The following is a 20258-nucleotide window of genomic DNA, read 5'->3' on the forward strand; positions in this document are numbered from 1 at the left end:
TATATTCATTTCACAATCAACTTAAAGCTGCAACCAAGGTTTCTTTAAACATTGATGTCAATACCCTATTTTACCATGTTAAATTGATTATGTAATTAACTGTTTATTGATTTCTTTATTCTATCCTGTGATTTTCTTTTTTTTTTCTGCGGTTGAATCGATTTATTTCATGAAACCATTTTTGCATTTATGTGTCTACAGGGGGCAATATTGGACCTTTTTGAATAGCGACAGGCCATAATTTTAGATTGCATTATTTTTGGGTCAGCTTGATGTTAGTAAACATATCATGCAGAATTAATGACATTGTTGTTATTTATGATTTAGTAAAATTGGGGAAACAGAAAAAAAAAAGGTCGAGTGGGCGCAGTGTGTAACAGTGCATGTGTTGGGGTTTGTTTTATCGGACAGCCTCCCTCCGGTCTTACATAACCGCTTTTTGCGGTCATCCTCTCTGGGTTCATTGTGGCGTCGCGTTTGTGAGCTTGACTTTGTGACCTCCTGCTGCTACAGTTCATGACAGAGGTGGCCTTGCATGATCCTGCCTCCTTTCCTCCTTCCTCTTCCTCCTCCTCCCTCGCCTCCTCCCCCTCCACGAGCCCCGGGTTCAGCACCGTGGACAGCTCCCACCATCCGCACGCAAACCGCCGCCCGCGGTCGGGCGCTCAGACGCAGGCAGGACAGCGAGGAGCTCGACGGCGCTCTGAACACATGAACGACGGCAGTTTGGGATATCTTGCTTCTTTGTCCTCTCACCGACGGACGTGACACCGTTCAAGACTGTTGCTGAAGTCAGGGGCTGCAACAATGATCTCACGATACAAACCGGTAAGTGCTGGTATCACCTGGGCACTCATCAGATAAACACTTCCTTTGTTTAAACAGAAGAGTTTTATCCGCTTTGTCCATCAAACAGCTGCGGCAATGGATTATTAAGTGCTCATGTTATTAATGCACGTGGGAAATATGCAAGAGGGACTCAGATCTTGTCATTTAACTAGGTCGCCCACATAAATTTAAACACTCCAGTTTAATGGTCGTATTTTATCCGGTGATACAGAAATAGGATCATTCATCACCGGGATTCTGGTCAGGAGGTAAATTATGGAAGTGTGTGCAGCCTTTAATATTTATTTTTTGGCTGTCCCAGCGGACGGATAGCATATTAAGACACCCCGCCTTCCACTTCCACATCCCACCCAAAATAAGAATCATTTTTTTTAAAAATGATCCATGTTTACCCCTCACTCCGTTTTCACGTATCTTACCCCCTAAGAACGCGCATTTAAATGTTCTATTCTGCCCAGACAGTAATAATGGGGAAGTTTGAAGAAAATGCATAAGTAAAGCCTTGTTTAAATACTATTGTGATATTTCTGGATTGTGGGACCTCCTACTGCAAGCCCCGTGATATGAGGCTCTAATAGCGTTGCTCCTCCCAATCCCGATGCTTATTTGAGCGGACGCTGCTTCCCTTGTCCTCCTCAGTGTTTATGTCTCCCTGGTTCTTTAACTCACACAAGGTCATTGAATGATATAGTTCATTTTTATTATTTTAGGTAAAAATGATTTGTAAAAAAATTAATTTTGTCTGACTTTAATTATAAGCCGACCAACTCCTTCGAGTTACACGTAATTAATTTCGAGTTAGGTTGGTTTGCTTTTCTTACAACCAGATGGAAAGAAAATGAAGAAAACATCTGCACTTTTTCAGCTTTTTTGCTTTATGCAAATATGAAGATATTATTACCTTTGGATATTTGAGCAAAAAGTATATACATTAGTGATAAAAAAAGAACTATAAGAAACTACCTGTTAATAAACCATATTTAGTTATCTCAATTAGTGACATCAGTCCATTATTTTCAAATCATCCTTCTTCATATTTTTTCCCAGAAGTGTAATCTTCCTATTAACGTTATGCTTTTCCGTCACAACTCTTTTTCAATCGAGTTGCATTTGTTTTCCATCTGTTTTTCTTTAAGCTACCTGGTTGTGACCTATAGACAGTCAAGCTTAAAAACCTGCCTGAACTCAAGGGATTCTCCAGCGTTGTGAGACTTTCTGATTTGATCTTCAGGGGCTCAATCACTACCTGCAGCCTCTCACAAAGACATTCTTAAGTGATGACTTGAATCTCTGAAGCTTCATTTTTTCCCCTCCACATTTCTAACTTTAGGAAAATGTGGCCCAATTAGCTGGCATCAGGTAAAAGCAATAGCCTGGAAATAGAGAAACAAAAGCCAAAGTCCAAAGAAAAACGTGAAAAATGTCTTTAGAAAACATAAACACACTGGGTTAATTAGGGGGTTGTATGAACACAGGACTGTGTTCATTACTGCAAAAATCTCTACGCTTGTAATTGAAAAATTACAGTTGAAAACAAAGAAATTTAATCAAATTGTTGAGCTTTCTTGCTGAACCCTTTATAAGTCAGTGTTTTAAGTTTTTTTTTCTTACAGGACTTGTGAGGTGTTTCATTTACTCTGCGCTTTCTTCCAGGTGTTACTATGTGATCCTTTTAAAGGAAATCAGCTTTGTGCTCAGGATGTGAGAGCAGAGGGAAGTCAATGTGAGCTTCCTTTACAGTGAGTTAAAACGAAGCACCAAGTGAATTATTTCCCCTTCTACTGTGCCTTGTATTTCAGTGTCTAAAAATGCAACGCCTGCTGGTCTATAGGGATTTTGTAGACCAACATGTAGAACGACCTTATTGTGAATTGGAAGAATAATTACGGATGCTCTTTTACAAGTACAAATTTGAAAAGTGTGTCATGCATTTGCATTCAACCCTCTTCACTCTGACACAGCAGCCAAGAGGCCCATGTGAACTCTGGAGGAGCTGCAGAGATGCACAGCTCAGATGGAAGAAACTGCTGAAAGCACAAATATTAGAAATTTTACTCTCCATAATTATGTTTTTTAAAGAAAAGATTCCAAAATGCAGCTATTGTTGACAGCAAACCATGGGAGATCCTGTTTGAAGTTTGCAGAAAGCCATGGAGGGAACACAATGAACATGCAGGAGAAGATGCTACGTCAGATGAGATTAAAATATGTTTTCTGAAAAATGCTTCAAGTGGCAGAGAACTGCACATCACTGTGAACACGCATCACCCATGGTGAAACTTGGTGGTTGCAGCATCATACAAATAGGAAGCTTTTCTTCTTCAGGTGCAGGAAAGCTGGTTAAATTTGAGGTGGATACTGAAGGAGCTGAATCCAGTCCAGACTCCAACTAAGAATCCATGGCGTGACTTGAAACAGATGCTCTCTGACCCGACCAACCGTGATCTATTTAAGATTTGAATATGCAAAGAAGAACTTCTGAAATCTTATGTCCAATTCTGTTGAACATACTCCAAAAGACCTACAGCTGGATGAATCCCAGTGCTCTCCTCACTTGTCAGATCTATATTCAACTTTCCTTTCATTTCACAATTATGCATTACAACATGACAAAATGGTAAAAAAAAAAAAGTTCTTGAAACATTTTTCTTGTATTTTACTGAGGTAATGTAATCAAGCAACATCCTTGATATTGCTGCTTTGCTCCACCATCATCCACTCAGAAGCTTATTCTGTTCATGCTGTACTGAGCTGCTTGTAAGGATCTGGGTCCCTTTGCTGAACAGTCTGTGTGACACAATTTCTAAATTTTTTTATCAAGCAGCTAAAACTTATTTAAAGAATAGTCTTAGGAAATAAGTTGAGATCACTGAATACTGACCCAGCATTTTTTCCTTTCCCAACTAATTTTAATGGGGCTCTGATGTAAATGTTGGGAAAACTTCTGCAGGTGTATGACTCAGCATTGTGTTATGTAACAGCAGACATAGTGAGTCTTTTTCAGATGGAAAATACAATCACTCCCTCCTACACACATCTGGATTTTTCAGTAAGCACATGAAAACAGACCGTGTAAATGCACAAGTGCCTTTATGCGACAAATCTCTAGCTCCGCTCGACATTTTTAATATTTAGTAAAACCTCTGACTTACATTTTAAGTCCTTCTGTCTCTGATTTAACTGTTTCAAAGCTGCAGACCATGTTTGAGAAAATATTCTCGGCTTTGTTTTTTCACACTCGTGTGAATTGCTTACTACATGAGGCTTATCTGCCTGACATAATCGTGTCAGGGTCAACACGAAAAACATTAAGCATGAATTGTTTTTACTGCTAAGAAAGTCTTGTGAGGTATTTCTTGTCCACAGATGGGTTATCAAAAATCCACTCCCATGTGGTCTCTTCTTATCCCTCCACAAATCGGCTGCCACTGTGCTGGGAGTCTCTGCCGGCAAAGACTTTGAGGCACAATGCTACCCATTCCTGAAATTCATGAATATTTAAATTACCCCGCACAGCCCATTATAGCCCAGGTATAGCGTTAAATAAAGGAATGAAGTGTAGGATAATGCATGCCCCTGAAAATGTGCCGCTCTGAGCCAGGTTATTAGCAGTTGCTCATGCCTCTCACGTACCTCTGATGTGACGTTTGCATTGTTCATCCAGCAGCTGAAACCCCCCCGTCTCTTTTCCTTCCCCCTCTCTGTTCTCCCCTGACTTCATCTACAGCATTTAGCATTTCTTACTTACACTTCCAGCACGCCTGCACTCTCTGCCCTCCTTTCCTCTCGTCATCCAAGGTCGACGCTGAACTCTAAAGAGACAGGAATAGCTGGTGTGCTGCAGAATGCCGCCGCTGCTGTGCATGTGAGCCTGTTTGTGCGCGATGTGAGGGTGTCTGAATGCGTCCTACCGGGGCGTGCGGAGATGTGCACAAAGCTTCAGACTTAGAGGATGTCAGCAGCCTGCAGTCGGACGGGATGCAGATGTTTCTCACCAACATGGGAAAAGCTGCTTAGACAGTCAGAGAGGAGAGGGAGCTGCTGCTGCTGCTGCACTGGACTCTGACTCTGTCTCCTGGTTTCCAGTGGATCTGATATTTTGGAGCTGAATCAGAACGAAAGGAGGTCACGCTGGGAATTTGCAGGATCTGAAGATGCGGTGTTGCCTCTGAACAGACAACATGCTCTGAAAGAGTCAGCCTTAAAATTCTCCCTGCCTCTCCTCTGTCTCTGGTCTTCCCCTCTTCCTTCTCCTCTTCCTCCACCTTTTTTTCCTCGGCATTTCCTCCTGACAGAGCCCCGGATCCACCATGTCCTTGGCTTTCTGTGGGAGTGAGAACAACTCATCGGCCTACAATGTGGACAGGGGCATTCTCAACAACGGCTGCTTCCTGGATGCACTCAACGTGGTCCCACATGTTTTTCTCCTCTTCATCACTTTCCCCATCCTCTTCATTGGTGAGTCTAGCAGGACGGTCAGATCCTCACGCTGCACTGACCGGCACAGATATCACACACTCAGCATCCGCACAGGATGTCAGCACAGTCAGATCGATAGGTTCCTACTTGTTCTCTGCGTGCCCTTGCCGTTGTCTCTCTTCCAGTTTGTTTACCTTTCCATGTTAACTCCGTTGATAGCTTGTTTCCTGCAACGAGTCTAAACATCTTAGCTAACCATGGTTTATTAATAAGCTCCTTTCAGTGTTTATTATTTCTCAAAGCTAAAGCAAATAAGGGAGGATGAAATGCATATCGGTACAACAGAAGTAACTTCAATGTAGATTCTTACAAATTTCTTAAAATCTGAAAAGTGTGACATACCATGTACTCAGCCACCCTCAGCCAGTATTTTGCACTACAACCTACAGCTCTGGTTACAGCTGCAAGTATTTTGGGCCAATTCTCTGCCAGCTTTAGACATTAAAATGTGTTGTCTCAGTCTGTTGTCCTGTTGGAAGCTAAACCTCTTCCTCAGTATTTTGTGGCCTCTAAAGGGTTTTCTTACAGTATTTATATCTTCCTGTTAGCACTGACTGGATTCTGTCTACCACAGCATGATTCTTCCACCACTATGACTTATTGTTGGGATACTGTGTTCAGAAGTCTCTATTGTTGCGCCAAATGATGTTCCAATGATGGATTTAACACTGTATATTATTTTAGGACCTAATTCACCTTAAGCATGTACACATCTGACTAAAAACCATTAAAACCAAGAAACAGAAACAGGAACACAATTAATCTTGGAATAACTGCATTTTAAGTCCAAATGTCCTTGAAAGCCGTACTTTCTGTGTCCTTTATTAGAACTGCAGATTAAAAGAATGTCAAGAATCAAGTAAATAAATTCAGTCGTCTCTTACTGAAGCTTGACCTTCATGACTGATAATCCACACTCACGCCCTCAAACAAAACACCTTCACAGAGCTGCATTCGACTCGCCGGTGTGATCCCCCTGATGGTATGTGCTGTAGTACACAGAGGCAAAAATGATGCTGGCGTTAGGTTACACATCCACGGCTCACCTTCCTGGCTGCTGGCCTTTCTATTAGTGCCATCAGTGGAGCGTAACAAGGCTCTCTGCACACATCGCTGCTGTGATCACACATGCTCAGGCTTCTCCACTGACAAGTCCGACTTTAGACGTTATTTTGTTTCAGAGCGGCAACAAAATGTCTAAATTGATTAATGTTGAAGGTTAGAAGATAAGTCAAACAATGGATATTTGAGCTATCTTCTAATTTGAAATGTAGGGGTCTTGAAATGAATGTGTTTCCTGGTTTAATCTTGGAATTTAGGATTAATTCATAAATTCACTCCAGTGTTAATGTTGGGATTATGTCAGAAGCTTAATATAAACTGGGTTTATCCTTTCAGAACCTGTTTTTATGAGTATTTGGGATTATCATCTTTGAGTTCTTATGACTAGTAAGGAGTGTTTGCGTTTGTTTTGACTCTCTAATTTTACGTTATGTATCATTTTACATGTCTCCTGCTTGCATTCGGATCCTCTGTGCTCACAATACATGCTGAATGTTTCCAAGTTTCCACTACAGAGCTGCTGATTTGAGGTGAAGTTGATGGTGTCCCTCCTTCTTCCCAGTAAGGAGTTGAACATATCCATTGCATGATGCTGCCATGTCTATGCTTAACAATGCATATAGACTTAGGCTTACAATTCACTCCTCAATAACCCCAATCGTATTTTTATTTTTTGTCACTTTGATCAACTAGCTGGAGCTTTGGATATAAACCTATCAGACATTTAGCTGGTCCATATGGACAGGAACAACTTTCTACACTATATCATTATATCAACTCTTTACTTTGGAAAGCAATAATGGTTGAGTACAAACATCCAAATCATTTACTTTCCATTTAGGGTCTGAGTTTAGGTCAGATGTTTGAAACCTGAACAGAGTTTGGTTCTAAAATGGAATATCTAAAATAAAAAAAGTCATGTTTTTGAATTATCATTCGGGCAAGAAGAGAGAACAAATATTCAGTCAGAATTGTGTCAAGAACTTGTATATGGCTCAAAAACACATGAGGTTCAGATGCAACTTAGTAAGCAGCATTTTGCTAAATATACGTGAGGTTGTTTGTGTATAGTTGATCATGTTTGATCAATTAAATTTTCTTTTATCTTTAAAAATTGTTGCAATCATACTTTTGTATAATTTCACTGTCGATAAAGAATTACATTAAAACCAAACATTTAAATAAAAGACCAAAACACCTTAACGCCACTGATTAGCACGTGTAAACAACACGCATGGCTTGGGCATAAAACCGTTTACACTTCTCTCTCACCATCAAAATCTAAATATATCCTTGAAAATTCTCAAAGTGAATAACAAACCTGCAGGGTTTCCTCCCTCGCTTCAGCCACCCTGTGCTGATGTGCTTTCATCAACAGCCTCTCCACTAAAGACAAACCTCGGGGGGTGCGAAATCTTCTCGCCTCACCTGACAAAACCTTTTATAGTCAGAGATCTGTTTATGTGCAGCCTGATGCCTGATGCACTCCATTGTGCCTGAAGCTGTGCAATGTCTTTCTCAGCTGGTGCTCACCAATTCACAGAGTTACATACATGCTAGTGTTCAAATGAAAACTGGGAAGATGGACAGGTATTCACCAAGAGACCTTTAGCATCACAGAACCAATCAGAGAGGAGGATTATTTAAGCTCAGTCATCTCCAAACCCTCCATGGCTGCTGATAGATGAGCAACAACCAAGCAGCCAGCGGTTTCCTGTCATCTACACATTTTGTCTCATGTAAATTAGTTCAGTTTTCACATATGCAGCAAAAGCAGCAGAATGATTTATGCCCATTTTCCGCAATATTTGACATCGTTTTTCTGTGAACAGTGCTTGAGCAGAGTGAATGAATTTGCATGTGTGAAAAAGAGCTGAGGAGGAAAAGACGTGCTGCAGATCAGTCTGTGCCAACACTTCAGAGTGAAATAAACTGGCAAAAGTGCCAAAAGCACTAGAGTCTCTTATGTAACATCATAAGTCAAGAGTTTTTCTACAGCAGAGGTTGATATTTGTCACATGAACTGCTTTTTGATGACTCACCCTTGCTTGTTTTATGCTCTGAGTTAAAGCCAACATCTGTTCAAGCGACAATAACAAAGGAAATGGCTGAAGCTCCATTCTGAGGTTGGCAGCCATACAGCTGCTTTCATCGCCTGCCAGGGATCGTCCAGTGTATTTAAGAGGGCTATGAGAGAAGCTCCTTAAAATCTGGCAGGCGGCCATTTTTGTCGCTTATTATCTAAATTATTCAACCTTCTTTACAGATTATAGATCGTAATTAGGTACAGTAGCTACTAATCCCCACAGAGCATAAAGTCTAAAAGGTTATTTTTCCATTGCACAAGTTTATCTACTCATATTAACACAGAAAATAAAAGCTGAGTTATCTTACTCTATCTTTAGGCAACCAGTGTCTGTTTTTATGACACTGAGGTCTACATCTCAGATCACTTCTGATATTTTGATTAAAACGTGTCTTTCTGGTCTCAGGTTGGGGCAGCCAGAGTTCAAAGGTTCACATCCATCACAGCACCTGGCTCCACTTTCCTGGACACAACCTGCGCTGGCTCCTCACCTTCGTCCTGCTCTTCATCCTTGTCTGTGAGATTGCAGAAGGCATCGTCTCCGACGGGTATGTCAAGCCCAAATACTGTAATTTTGTTGTCTCGCTATGATTTCAGCCACACAGGTTGCACTCTTGTGACAAAAAAAAAAAAAAGAAAAAAAACAGGGCATCCTATGAATATCAGTGTATTTTTCAATCTATACAAACTTGTGAATATTTACAAATATTTAGCAATACCAAAAAAAAACAAACATAAAAAACGGAGAAAAATTCTTTAATATGTAAATTAAAAAAATAGAAATTCTGGTGAGGAATAAATTAGTTTATGTTCAGCATAAACAAAAACAGCGTTCCTGGAAAATAGCTGTGATTCCTAGAGGTGGATGTACCATGGATTGGAGATGCTTTAGTCCTAGAGTGAAGCAGAACTGAATCCTCAACATTGACAATGATTAAAAATCTAAAAACATGCCAGGTAATCCACCAAGGACTGGCTAGACATCAAAGAAATCCCTCAAATATCTCATAGCCAACGGTAACGAGAGAGAAAAATTTTTCTCAAATTTATGTAAGAAGCTCTAGGTGGCACTGAAGCTATTTTAGTCAAGAGGGTTTCCTTAACTAAATATTTAATGTTATATATAATTCTTTTCACAAAATTTTTTAGTGTTTTTGGTACAAATGATTGTTTTTCACTGCATTTGCTCATTTTAATGGATTATATAGGTGATATTTCATTAATGCTGCACTTCTGAAATTATAATAGTGTGGCAGCTGAGATCATTTACCAAGTGAGAAAGGTAGTTTTACAGATTTAAATAAATGTATCAGTCCCTGCATAATAAAAAAAGCTTACCCAGAGTTGATTAAATTCACCAGTGGTTTAATGTCTTGGCTTTTTCGTCTGTGGAGGGAAACTGATCTTTTCCACGTTTTATTGTGTGCCCTGTAATTTAATTTAATCTGGGATTCTTCTTGATTACTGCAAGGCTGTAGTCCCTCAGAGTGATTTTATTATCTAATCAAACACTGTTATCCACCTGCGATGGGAGCCGAATTCGATTAGCTGCAATTGGCACTTCCCTGACCACCATTCATCATCTGCATCAATGTCCTTATCGGATTTGCCCAACAGTGTTCAATCGGGATTAGCTACGATGTGGAGCGATCACGTTCGGCATCGTGGGTAGACCTGGATAAAAATCGAAGGAGGATCTTCTCTCGAGTCTAAAAAATCACAGTGGGGAATGTGTCAATGCTGTTTGGAAGAAACATTTCTCTCTTTCTCATGCTTATGGCGATATTAAGATGAAGTATATTTTGTAGCTCTGTTTTACTGCAGAACAGTTTGACGGTATGTCTGGCCTAATCAAAGATCACTGCGGGGTTTATGCACCATGAATTTGTGGGACTAGATGCGGTTCATTGTAAATTGATGGAAGATCTTATGTTAAAACAAGAGAACTCCTGGAGTGATATAATCATTCAGCTGACTGAAAGTCGGATTTCAGAAAAAACTTGGTCCCTATGCAACTTCTAATGTGACACACAAGCCCATTAAAATGATTCTTTAAATTTAACTGCTAAATTTCTAAACATTTCAAGCATCTGCGCAGGTTCACTGTGAACGTCTGCATTTACACATTAAATTTGACTCAAAATTCCTGAAGTCTCTCAATATTTGACTCTGGAAAGCGATGCAGTTTCACATTAACTCAAGAGGACATTTCAGTGGACGCTGGATGAGGTCAGAAGAGGTTATTGAGTTTTCCCACACTGAGCCAGTCGTCCACCTGCTTCCCCAGCAGCTGGCACCACGAGGGCGAGGTCAGCTGGAGCCAAGTGTTGGAGTTTGTGTCCCAATTCTCCCTGCTGCCAAATAAAAACAAGTCGATGAGCTGCAGCGACTTTACTCAGGCTCTGCTGGAACCAAAACAACAGCGTGTGCATCAGTTCAAATTGTGAAATTATATCACACAGTGTCCCACATATGCAATAAATCTGCGATGTTAGAAGTCGATCACATAATAAACGTTTTTCCTCTCTGCATGGATTCTTTCTGCACCATGTTGTTGTCAAAAGCAGTGAGTCAGTGTGTTTCTGTGCTTTTTGCACCTCAGTCTTTTGCACAGACTAGAGGATGGTGAGTTGTTGTTAGTTGGCTAGAAGAGCTCTCCATCTGCTCACCTCTTCAGTTCCCTCTTTAGGCTGACCTTACTGTTGTTCCGAAGAGGCCCTGATGTCATGTCAGTCTTTATATAAATGCTTTTGTTTACATGCGGCGAGTTTAATGACCTCTGCTGCAGCTGCTCATCGTCACAGAAATACACAAGAATATCCCTGTCGTCAGTCTGAAGTATTCGCTAACTTGTTTCTTTTTGCCGTTGAACTTTTTTAGGTTCACTGTGTCTCTCCACCTTCACCTGTACATGCCTGCAGCTCTGGCCTTCATGGCTGGCATCACGTCAATCGTCTACTATCACAACATCGAGACCTCCAACTTCCCGAAACTGCTTTTAGGTAAATTCTCCTTAAGTCCTCAGTGAGGTTTCTACTCCAAACATAATCTGATAAAGTGCTTCAGAATTTGCAATTTTTATAGGAGTTTTCTCTTTATTTTTGCATAAAATGTTAGACATCTTTTTGCATAAAAATGTTGACATAGTTTCATGAAAGGCTTTAAAGGAAAAGACGAATCAAAGCTGCTGTCTCTCCTGATGAAAACACAGTAGCAAAAAACTAATCTAATATCTAAATACAGTAGATAAATGCTCTTTTTCATACGTTCCTAGATTTGTTATTTAGAGAATAGTGCTCATATCAAGTAATTTTTTTTCAGGTTTTAAATTGTATCCACCTTTTCCAGGACTAAATTGCCTTACTGTGTCATGCAGCATTAGGTTATTGATCAAAGATCATGCACAAGACAAGATGGTAGATCATTATGCATTAAAGCACCAGAAACGGACTGATCAACGATTCATCTTGAAAAGTGGCAACACTATTTATCAAGAGTCCTGGGGCAGGGGAAGGGAAAGATTAAGGAGCGGTTAAATCTTCATTCTTTCCATAGCAACCACCTGAGAGTTGCAATTAACTTTGTTAATAGCCCATTAACAATAGGAAAAAATACATTTTCTGCTTACTCTCACAACAGGTAAGATTTGCTATTAACTTGTAATAGGAACCTAGATTGTTAATGAACTCCCAAAACCATGACCAGCTGCCCTGGTTGTTGCTTTCTGTGTCATGACATGTTCATGACTGTGATGAGTCTTGGCACCGTTTTGAGTTTATTAAGTATTCAGTACTTTGCAGATGGTTGTACATTACCTCTAAGTTCTTGCTATTTTGTTTCAAAGTGCCCAGACATTCTTGCCATCTTGTAAAGTGATCTCGATCAATAGCTTTCCAGACTTTCTGGTTTTTCCAAGGTTATCAGTTTGAAAGATTTCACTCAATTTCAATTCAGCTTGCACTCATGGCAGCACACTGTGCAGTGTGTGCAAGAGTTAAGCATGCAAGACAAAATGGGTAAAAAAAAAAAAAACCCTAAAAAGAACAAACAGTGCAAAAAAACAGTATCTGAAAGTCACATGTTTGAAACTCCAGCACAGACTGCTTTCTATTTGGTCTTATTAATAGCTATTCCTTAGAAATGAAGTAAATTTGTCCTTGCGGAAGTGCTGGGACCAAAGATCCAGCTTTAAATCGGTTTTGACTTGAGTAATTCACAAACAGGGAGTCTCAGATTTTAGTTAACTCAATTCAGTCCCCACCTGATGACGCTCTCATGTTCAGCGGTTTGCTTTAGAGTTCGGCTAAGGTTAGCATAGCTACTTCTTCTGCTTCAAGTCGTATTGCGTTGCTTTGAACATTTTGTAAAGTATGGACTGGTCCAGGGACTACTGTGGATATATGAGATGCAACATGGGATGTAGACAAAGTGTAGAGTAAATAACATGGCATGTCCTGGAAGCTGCAGCAGCAGACACAATGTCGCTTTCACTGTGAACATTATTATTATTATTATTATTATTATTATTATTATTATTATTATTATTATTATTATTATTATTATTAGTGTGTTGTTGATCATGCATCTTAAAATCATTGTTTTTACTTCTGAGAAACAGCATGTGAACATGGAAGACAACAAAGGACCTTACCTATAGCTTTGCTAACAATAAACAGGAAAAACGGCCATGATTGTTAAAAACTTGGCTGCATGTTTTGCTACAGTGACATCAGCTTGATCAAGTCTGCCTTTACAGATCAGTTTTCTCTTAATTATTCTCATAGGGATTCTTGTTTTGTTGAATATGTTGAATATTCTTTGTTATATGGGCCCTTGTGCAGCCATTTGCACATGGATGGTTCATTAGTTTCAGATTAGATTTTCAGTGATTGAAGGTAATATCTATGAGAAGGTGCCTCAGGGAATTGTGCTCCAGTCTTTCTGTGAGAGGAATGAAACCTTTTCTTGCTTGCATATTAAATATTGTGACGTTTTTTTAAGGAAACACAGAGGTCTCAGTGATCTGCCTGCTAATGATCTCAGCTGAAAAATGAATAAACTACCACAGTTCAGGCCTCGTCGTGTCGGAGTTAACTCCTGTTGATGCTCCTCCTCCTTTGGTGTAGTTGTTCTTTACTTTTTTCGCTCCATTAATTCGTCTGCATGCAGCCATTGCTGTTGTACCTCCATGAAGTTACCAAGCCGCATTTGCCTTTAGGTCTCCGTGTCACAGCCAGACAGGTATTAATCTTTCAAATGGAGGCTGTGGCGCTGACCCTCATGCTGGTAAAGTAATGCCGTCTGAGTTCTTCATTACAAAACGTATGAGCAGTGTTTGGATGGATGTTGTTCACTGATCTTTTTTCTTATGTTCCCCATCAATACAATACGTAGGAAACACTTTTCTTTTCCTGCTATTTTTACTTTGAGCCTCTCAGAGTTTGGAGTAAACCATCTGGGCTGACCTTCAAAAAAATCTCATAAAACAAAAGTGACACGCTGATCTTCTATTTTAAAATTGGTGACATTGAAAGATGCCAGGTGTGCACTGAATATAAACTCCTCCAGAAACAAAATTAGGGTTGGGAATTAGATAAGTTGTCTTGCATACTGTGAAAAAGAAAACATTTAAAGCGCTTTGCAAATGTATTCATGCCCCTTTATACATTTACACATTTTGCCATGTTAAAACTATCACCTTTAATGTACTTTATTTTAGACAAATGTAGTGCTTTGTAGATGTTAATGCAGAAGTTTGTGTTTTTGCTGTGTCTCCTTCGTGACTTTTGATTAACTGAACTGTAGGCTGAATTTCTTACGGCTTTCTTCTTACTAATTTTCCATAACAACAAGATTTGAGCAGTGTGCCACTAATTGTTTTCCTGCTATCACTTTCTCCTGAGTTGTACATTTCTGCAGCTTCTCTGGAGCTACATCAGGCCTCTTTGCTGCTTCTCTGAGTAATGTTCCCCCTGCCAGGTCTGACATGTTAGAAAGACCTCTAAGCCACACCATACTGTATTTATTTATAAAGCAAGGTAAAAGCAGGTAAACTACAGGATAGATTGAAATCCTAATAGTGCAACAAAATCTGAATAACAGGCAGTAACAACCAATGTCAAACTTAAATGAAACAAAGTTAAATAAGCCACCAAAACTCTTAAAAACAAACCAAACTTAAATTGATCCTTAAATAAATAGGCAGCCAGTGCATCATGTCACGTTTCTGCTGTGACATGTTGTTTCTATTTTCAGATGATGGCTGTAACAAAGCTCTATGAGATGCTGAAAGCTTGTGACGCTGTTTTATAACCTAATTCTGCTTTAGCTGTCAGTGGATCGCATGTAAATGTTTTGGATGTTAAGGGGTTAAACTTATATGTCTGACCTGTCTGTCTGCTGCGTCCTTTGGTCTTTATGATTCTGCGTGTTCGTTGATGTTCTCGACAAACCTCTGATGCCTTCACAGAGCAGCTGGATTTATACTGAGATTAAATTGCACACAAGGATGGAACAATCTGAATAAAATACACTATTGTTTGTGATTTTTAAGTGACATAAATGATGTAATCAATACCTCTCCATGGTTTCTGTGCTTATTGTTATAGATCTGGCTGGTGTATACAGAAAATGCATTAGGTAAAAATTGCAGATTATAAAATCCTTCAAGTTTTGACACTTTGATTCATCGACCTGTCAACATTACGGCTTTTAATTTAAATGCTGCCCTGCAGTCAGTTTCTTTATCTTCTCTGCTTGCTTTGTGATTTGCTGCGTCTCTCTGATCGTTGCGACTTTTCCGCAGCCCTGCTAATCTACTGGGTGCTGGCTTTCATCATGAAGACCATCAAGTTTGCAAAGTACACCGAGCACGGCATCGGCCCCCGGCAGCTCCGCTACTGCATCACTGGACTTCTGGTGCTGCTTTATGGACTTCTACTGGCCGTGGAGATCAACGTCATCCTGGGGAGGGTGAGCCTGCGTGTGTGTGTCATCTTTTAAGCAGAGATAATTTTTGATTTGTGATGCATTATGCATTGAGATGGAAACGGAGGATTGCTGCTTGGGTTTTAATGAGCTGTTAATACAGATTTATTGATACTGGTGAATGTGACTTTGGTGAGAATGTTTGGTTGGATATGCTTTGATGTGAAAGCAACACAAGCACTTATTTTTTAGGTAGCAACACACACATATACAGAAATACAGACTTTTGCAGGTTAAATTTATTTCAAGTTTACTACTGACATGTCCACAGTGATAACAAAACGTTGGCGAATTAGACATTAACATTGGCATTTCAATTGATTAAAGGATAAATATCAAAACAAAACATCCATGATTTTCAATTACATTAGAAAAACAATGCAACAAGGATCGTGGAAAAAGCAAACAGCCTATCAGGTTTATTAACCACAACAAGAGCCACAGCTGACATCTGTCTCCTACAGTTTAAATGTCTTTCACACCTTTAAACTCAATTTATTTCAAGTGGTATCCTAATCATGTATTTTGTTTGCATTTTATTGATTTTTACATCAAAGTCATGCCTTCACGTTAAGATTATTCATTTTCTGACATTTACAGCTAGCTGCCTGACCCTTTCTGAGCAGAAAAAGGAAAATGCCAGCACAGTGTACATTTGTGTGTCTTTTTCCTACTTTAGCCTGTTTATCTGTGTTAACCCCAGATCTGAGCAAACATCTGTTAGTGTGCAGGTTTCCCCGGGGTGAAACTCCATCACGCTCAGCCTGTCGAAGCTCTGTTTGTTATCTGCTCTGATATGAGGATTTAAGTGATCTGGCCTCCATATGACCTGCAACTGTTATCCAAATTAAATATTACTTATATGATTATGTGATTCCCTTTGTCAGTGATTCATTCGTGACTTTATTCCTACATGGGGAAAATAAAATGTAAACTGTGCTATACATTAATTTTAATCATACAGAATTTCTGGAGTGCCATGAGCTAATTATAAATACAACTAATAATATTTCCCTTAATTTATTCATATGGATATATGTGGCTATATATATAGCACATTATTCTGTCCTCACAAAGTAAGTGTGAAAACCTTGTCATGTCAAATCTTTCTGATTTTTTTACTCTGTCAGTTTTTATTTCATTTAAAAGCTGCAGCTGTGTCTCAAGTTGTCATATAAGACAACTTACTATCTATGTACAATGAATGTGATTATCTTGCAGCAGCTGTGATTAAGCCCACTAATAACAGTGCATTTTAATAACACATTTTTTGCATTTTAGCTCTCCAAACAAAAGCTGCTGCAAGTTTTGATTTCTCTCTAATCAGAGGTTTTTTGAAATTACTTTGGTCTGTCTTTGTTGCCATGTCTTGGGGCTGATTTGAGCAGTAATCAGCTCTCTCCTTTCTGTCGCAGCGCTACATGTGTTTCGCCAATCCGACAGAAGTGAAGCCCCCGGAAGACCTCCAGGACCTGGGCGTTCGCTTCCTGCAGCCATTTGTCAACTTGCTGTCTAAAGCCACGTACTGGTGGATGAACACGTTCATCACGTCGGCTCACAGGCGGCCCATTGACCTGAAGGTCATCGGCAAACTCCCCATCGCCATGCGGGCGCTCACCAACTACATCAAGCTCCGCCAGGAATTTGAAGAGCAGAAGGTGAGCTGTAAAAGATATATGCACATGGTCACAGAATGCATCAAATTTGGATCTACGTGAGAAAATGAGATAAAACTGATTTCTCTAGTTTTTCAGTTCAGTTATGACTTAAACAAGAAACTCTGCAAATGATTGAAATTCCTGAATAACAGTGAACTGTTTTAGTGCATTTTAACAAGATTTTATGTGATTATTAACACAAAGTTTTGAATAGTGTATTCAAAGAAGATGATACATGCCCCTAAAATCCGGTGCAGCCGAGAGTCTTTAGAAAACGCTAGGTTGTCCCTTCACTGCAAACCTACTAGGATGCAGTTGCACATCTAAGCTAACAAAATAAAAGCTGCTTTTTTTTATGTAATCATCTTAAGTGGGAACCATAACAAAATTTTCCACTCTAAACCAAATCAAAGTAATTCTGTTTTTCAGACTGTATCAAGCTTTTTTCCTGGATGCCCCGACTTCACTTTTCTATTTATTCAGTTTCCCTCTGTCAATTTTGTGTTTTTAATGTCTCAGAAGAATATCTTTGATGCAGCCTTTCTGACGTGTGCATGGAGTGACCTCTGAACCCTGCAGTCCTACTTTATTCAGCTGTTCTCATATGAAAGCATGTCATGAGATGATTCAGCCCGGTCTGTTCTGGGATTATTAAACTTTATTTGGGCTTGCAGTGAGCTTTCCAATAGTGTAAACAGGAAAATGCAATCAGGCACGTCCTGTGTCTGTGTTTGCACAATGTTTCTTTTCATTCCCGTCTGTTTATTTTAGATGATATTACAATTTTTTGGTTGTAGCTACATGCTGCAGAGTGTTTGTCTCTTGGCACTGTTTGAGGTGTTAGATGGATTTATGGCTCTTATTATATTTACCGTGTTATGCCATTGCAGATTCACACCGTATTAATGGTTTGTAGGAGTTTAGAGATTAGCTAAAAGCGATGCTTTGACCTATGCTGGTTTTACACCCACACAATCAAACCTGCAGACAGACACTACAAATATATAATAAAGAATTACGGAGGTGTGCTTGGAGATGAATTAGCATTTTCAGCTGTGGCTACTAATTGTGTTTGTTGCTAAGCTTGACTTATATGGTAAAACACCTTGAAAATGTTTCATTTGTGTAGTAACTCCATTTTGTTTTTTGGGGGAAAACAAGGAAACAAGATCTCAACATTCTTTTGGATGAGAAAAAATTATCCAAGTATGTTGCAGGTGTGTTTTGCTTAATATTCCCTTACATGATAAAAAATAAAATAATATTACAAATGTTTCTATTTGGCACTTAAAAAAAGAAAACGTTCCTATAAAAATTATGTATGTAAATTGTTAAACTGTTATGACATTTCTGTAATGTTGTTAGAGAAAATGTCCAGAAAAAATATGAAGTGATAATAAAAATGTGACCAGTTTAGTTGGAAAGTTTTGCAGTTTTAGAGACAGTTTTCGTCTCTCTGGACTCCTTATTGATCGCACCCTGAGCCATTCTTGCTCCAATGCCTGTCCAAGCTGAAAATCTTTCTTTTTTCCTTCATTTGCTCCGCTCTGGGACTCCCTCTGTCCTACTGATGGACCGCGTGTCAGGGGTCAGACGTAAAGGGCCTCCTCCACAGGGTCGTTGTTTTCCAGTGTTTGTTGGTTCATCCGAGAGTCGTCACTGCTGCGTACGCGTCCGGTGTGACCGCTCCTCCGCTTCCTTCCGGCAGGAGCGAAGGATGAGAGCGAGGCTGAGAGATCCCAGCGGAGTGCCGGGGAAGGGCGGTGGCACTTAGAGGGGGGTCTGAAGACGCCGGGTTGTTCCCATTTATCTGTGAACGAGGTGACATCCCGACCCCTGAAGGACTGAAAGCGCTGCTCTTCATGGGAAGCTAGTTTTGTTCAGAGAGTGTGAGAAGGAAACAAAATCCTTCGTAGCTGTTTGAACCTGGGGTAGGAGCAGAAGATCTGTGTGTGTGTGTGCAACTGTGATGCGCGCAGCGATGTGTGTTACGCATGAAAACTAAGAGCTCAAATAGGAAGATGGAGAGACATGGTAGCAGTCACGTCTGTTCTCACAAATCTGAGCATGACTCACACAGAGATGCACACTCACACACACTTGCACACGCACGGACACACACACACGCACACGCACACACACACGCACACACACACGCACACACACACACACACACACACACACGCACACACACACACACACACACACACACACTCAGCATCCTGTTAAAGTGACGGTCCAGATGTTTTCCTCTGATCAGTTCTAATTATCTGAACCAACGTGTTCAGAATAAGTTACAACCTCAAATAGATTTGCAATTACCAGACTATTTTTTATTTTTGTACTAAAGTGAGAATAACCTTGAATTTATTTGCTGTCTGATGTTCTGCGTTGCTGATATGATTATTTCCACTGCATTTATACACACTGCACACATCTGAGGGTCTCGGCTCCTCAGTGAATCTTTCCATTAATCATGACATCCTCTGATGTAGAGTGACTGGAGCCACTGAGTTCCCCTCATTTTGTGGGTTTCTGCTGCAGTTGATGGAGCAGCAATTCACTTTAATTGTGCTTTTGCGCCCACACATTTATTTCCCTTTGCTCTATTATTACTCTTTAAAAATCTGAGACAGTTTATTTTCCTTTTGTCGGGCTGCCAGTTAAATTCCTTGGAGAAGACGCAGGATCTGCAGCAAGAGGAAACGATCCAGTTTTACTGCAAACTACCAGCTGGTGACACATAATATTACTAATAGATGAGGATTAATGTGCTCAATTTATATTTTTAAAAACCCTTTAAAGACAGTATTATTGTATGTCACCCACTCTAAATGAGCTCCATTCAGCAAACACAGTTTGGCGAAGGAGTTTACATCCATTCATCACTGCCAAGAGTTTATATTAATGTTGGATTTTTAATAATTTATTTAAATTGTTCTTTATAACAGCAAGACAAAGGGAAACATAGATTTGGTGTACAAATTAAAATTTATAGATTTGTTTTTCTTCTACTCAGAAGGTCAAAATTATTCATCCAGGGTCAAATACCTTAAATATTCTGGATTACAAGGCAGAGTATTTGTCCCTGGAATTTGGTTATAATCCCTCAATAACTTCACTTACCATGCTGATCA

General features: G+C 39.7%; 1 protein-coding gene across 4 annotated transcripts in view; it reads left to right on the plus strand.

Annotated features, from left to right (window-relative positions):
* The first annotated feature begins 270 nt into the window (after positions 1-270).
* Positions 271-20258, plus strand: part of abcc8 (ATP-binding cassette, sub-family C (CFTR/MRP), member 8) — a 65878-nt gene continuing 45890 nt past the window's right edge. Inside the window, exons 1-6 of one of the 4 annotated variants that reach the window (XM_008411583.3) lie at positions 271-828; positions 5145-5307; positions 8883-9024; positions 11357-11478; positions 15282-15448; positions 16879-17121. In XM_008411583.3, coding sequence (XP_008409805.1) covers positions 808-828; positions 5145-5307; positions 8883-9024; positions 11357-11478; positions 15282-15448; positions 16879-17121 — 858 coding nt within the window. In that variant the 5' untranslated portion in view covers positions 271-807. The remainder of the gene's footprint in view (positions 829-5144; positions 5308-8882; positions 9025-11356; positions 11479-15281; positions 15449-16878; positions 17122-20258) is intronic. The other 3 variants (XM_008411585.3, XM_008411582.3, XM_008411584.3) reach the window with 3 other exon arrangements.

The sequence above is a fragment of the Poecilia reticulata genome, chromosome 6 (assembly GCF_904066995.2).
Source record: "Poecilia reticulata chromosome 6, P_reticulata-male-v2, whole genome shotgun sequence".
Classification (NCBI taxonomy): domain Eukaryota; kingdom Metazoa; phylum Chordata; class Actinopteri; order Cyprinodontiformes; family Poeciliidae; genus Poecilia; species Poecilia reticulata.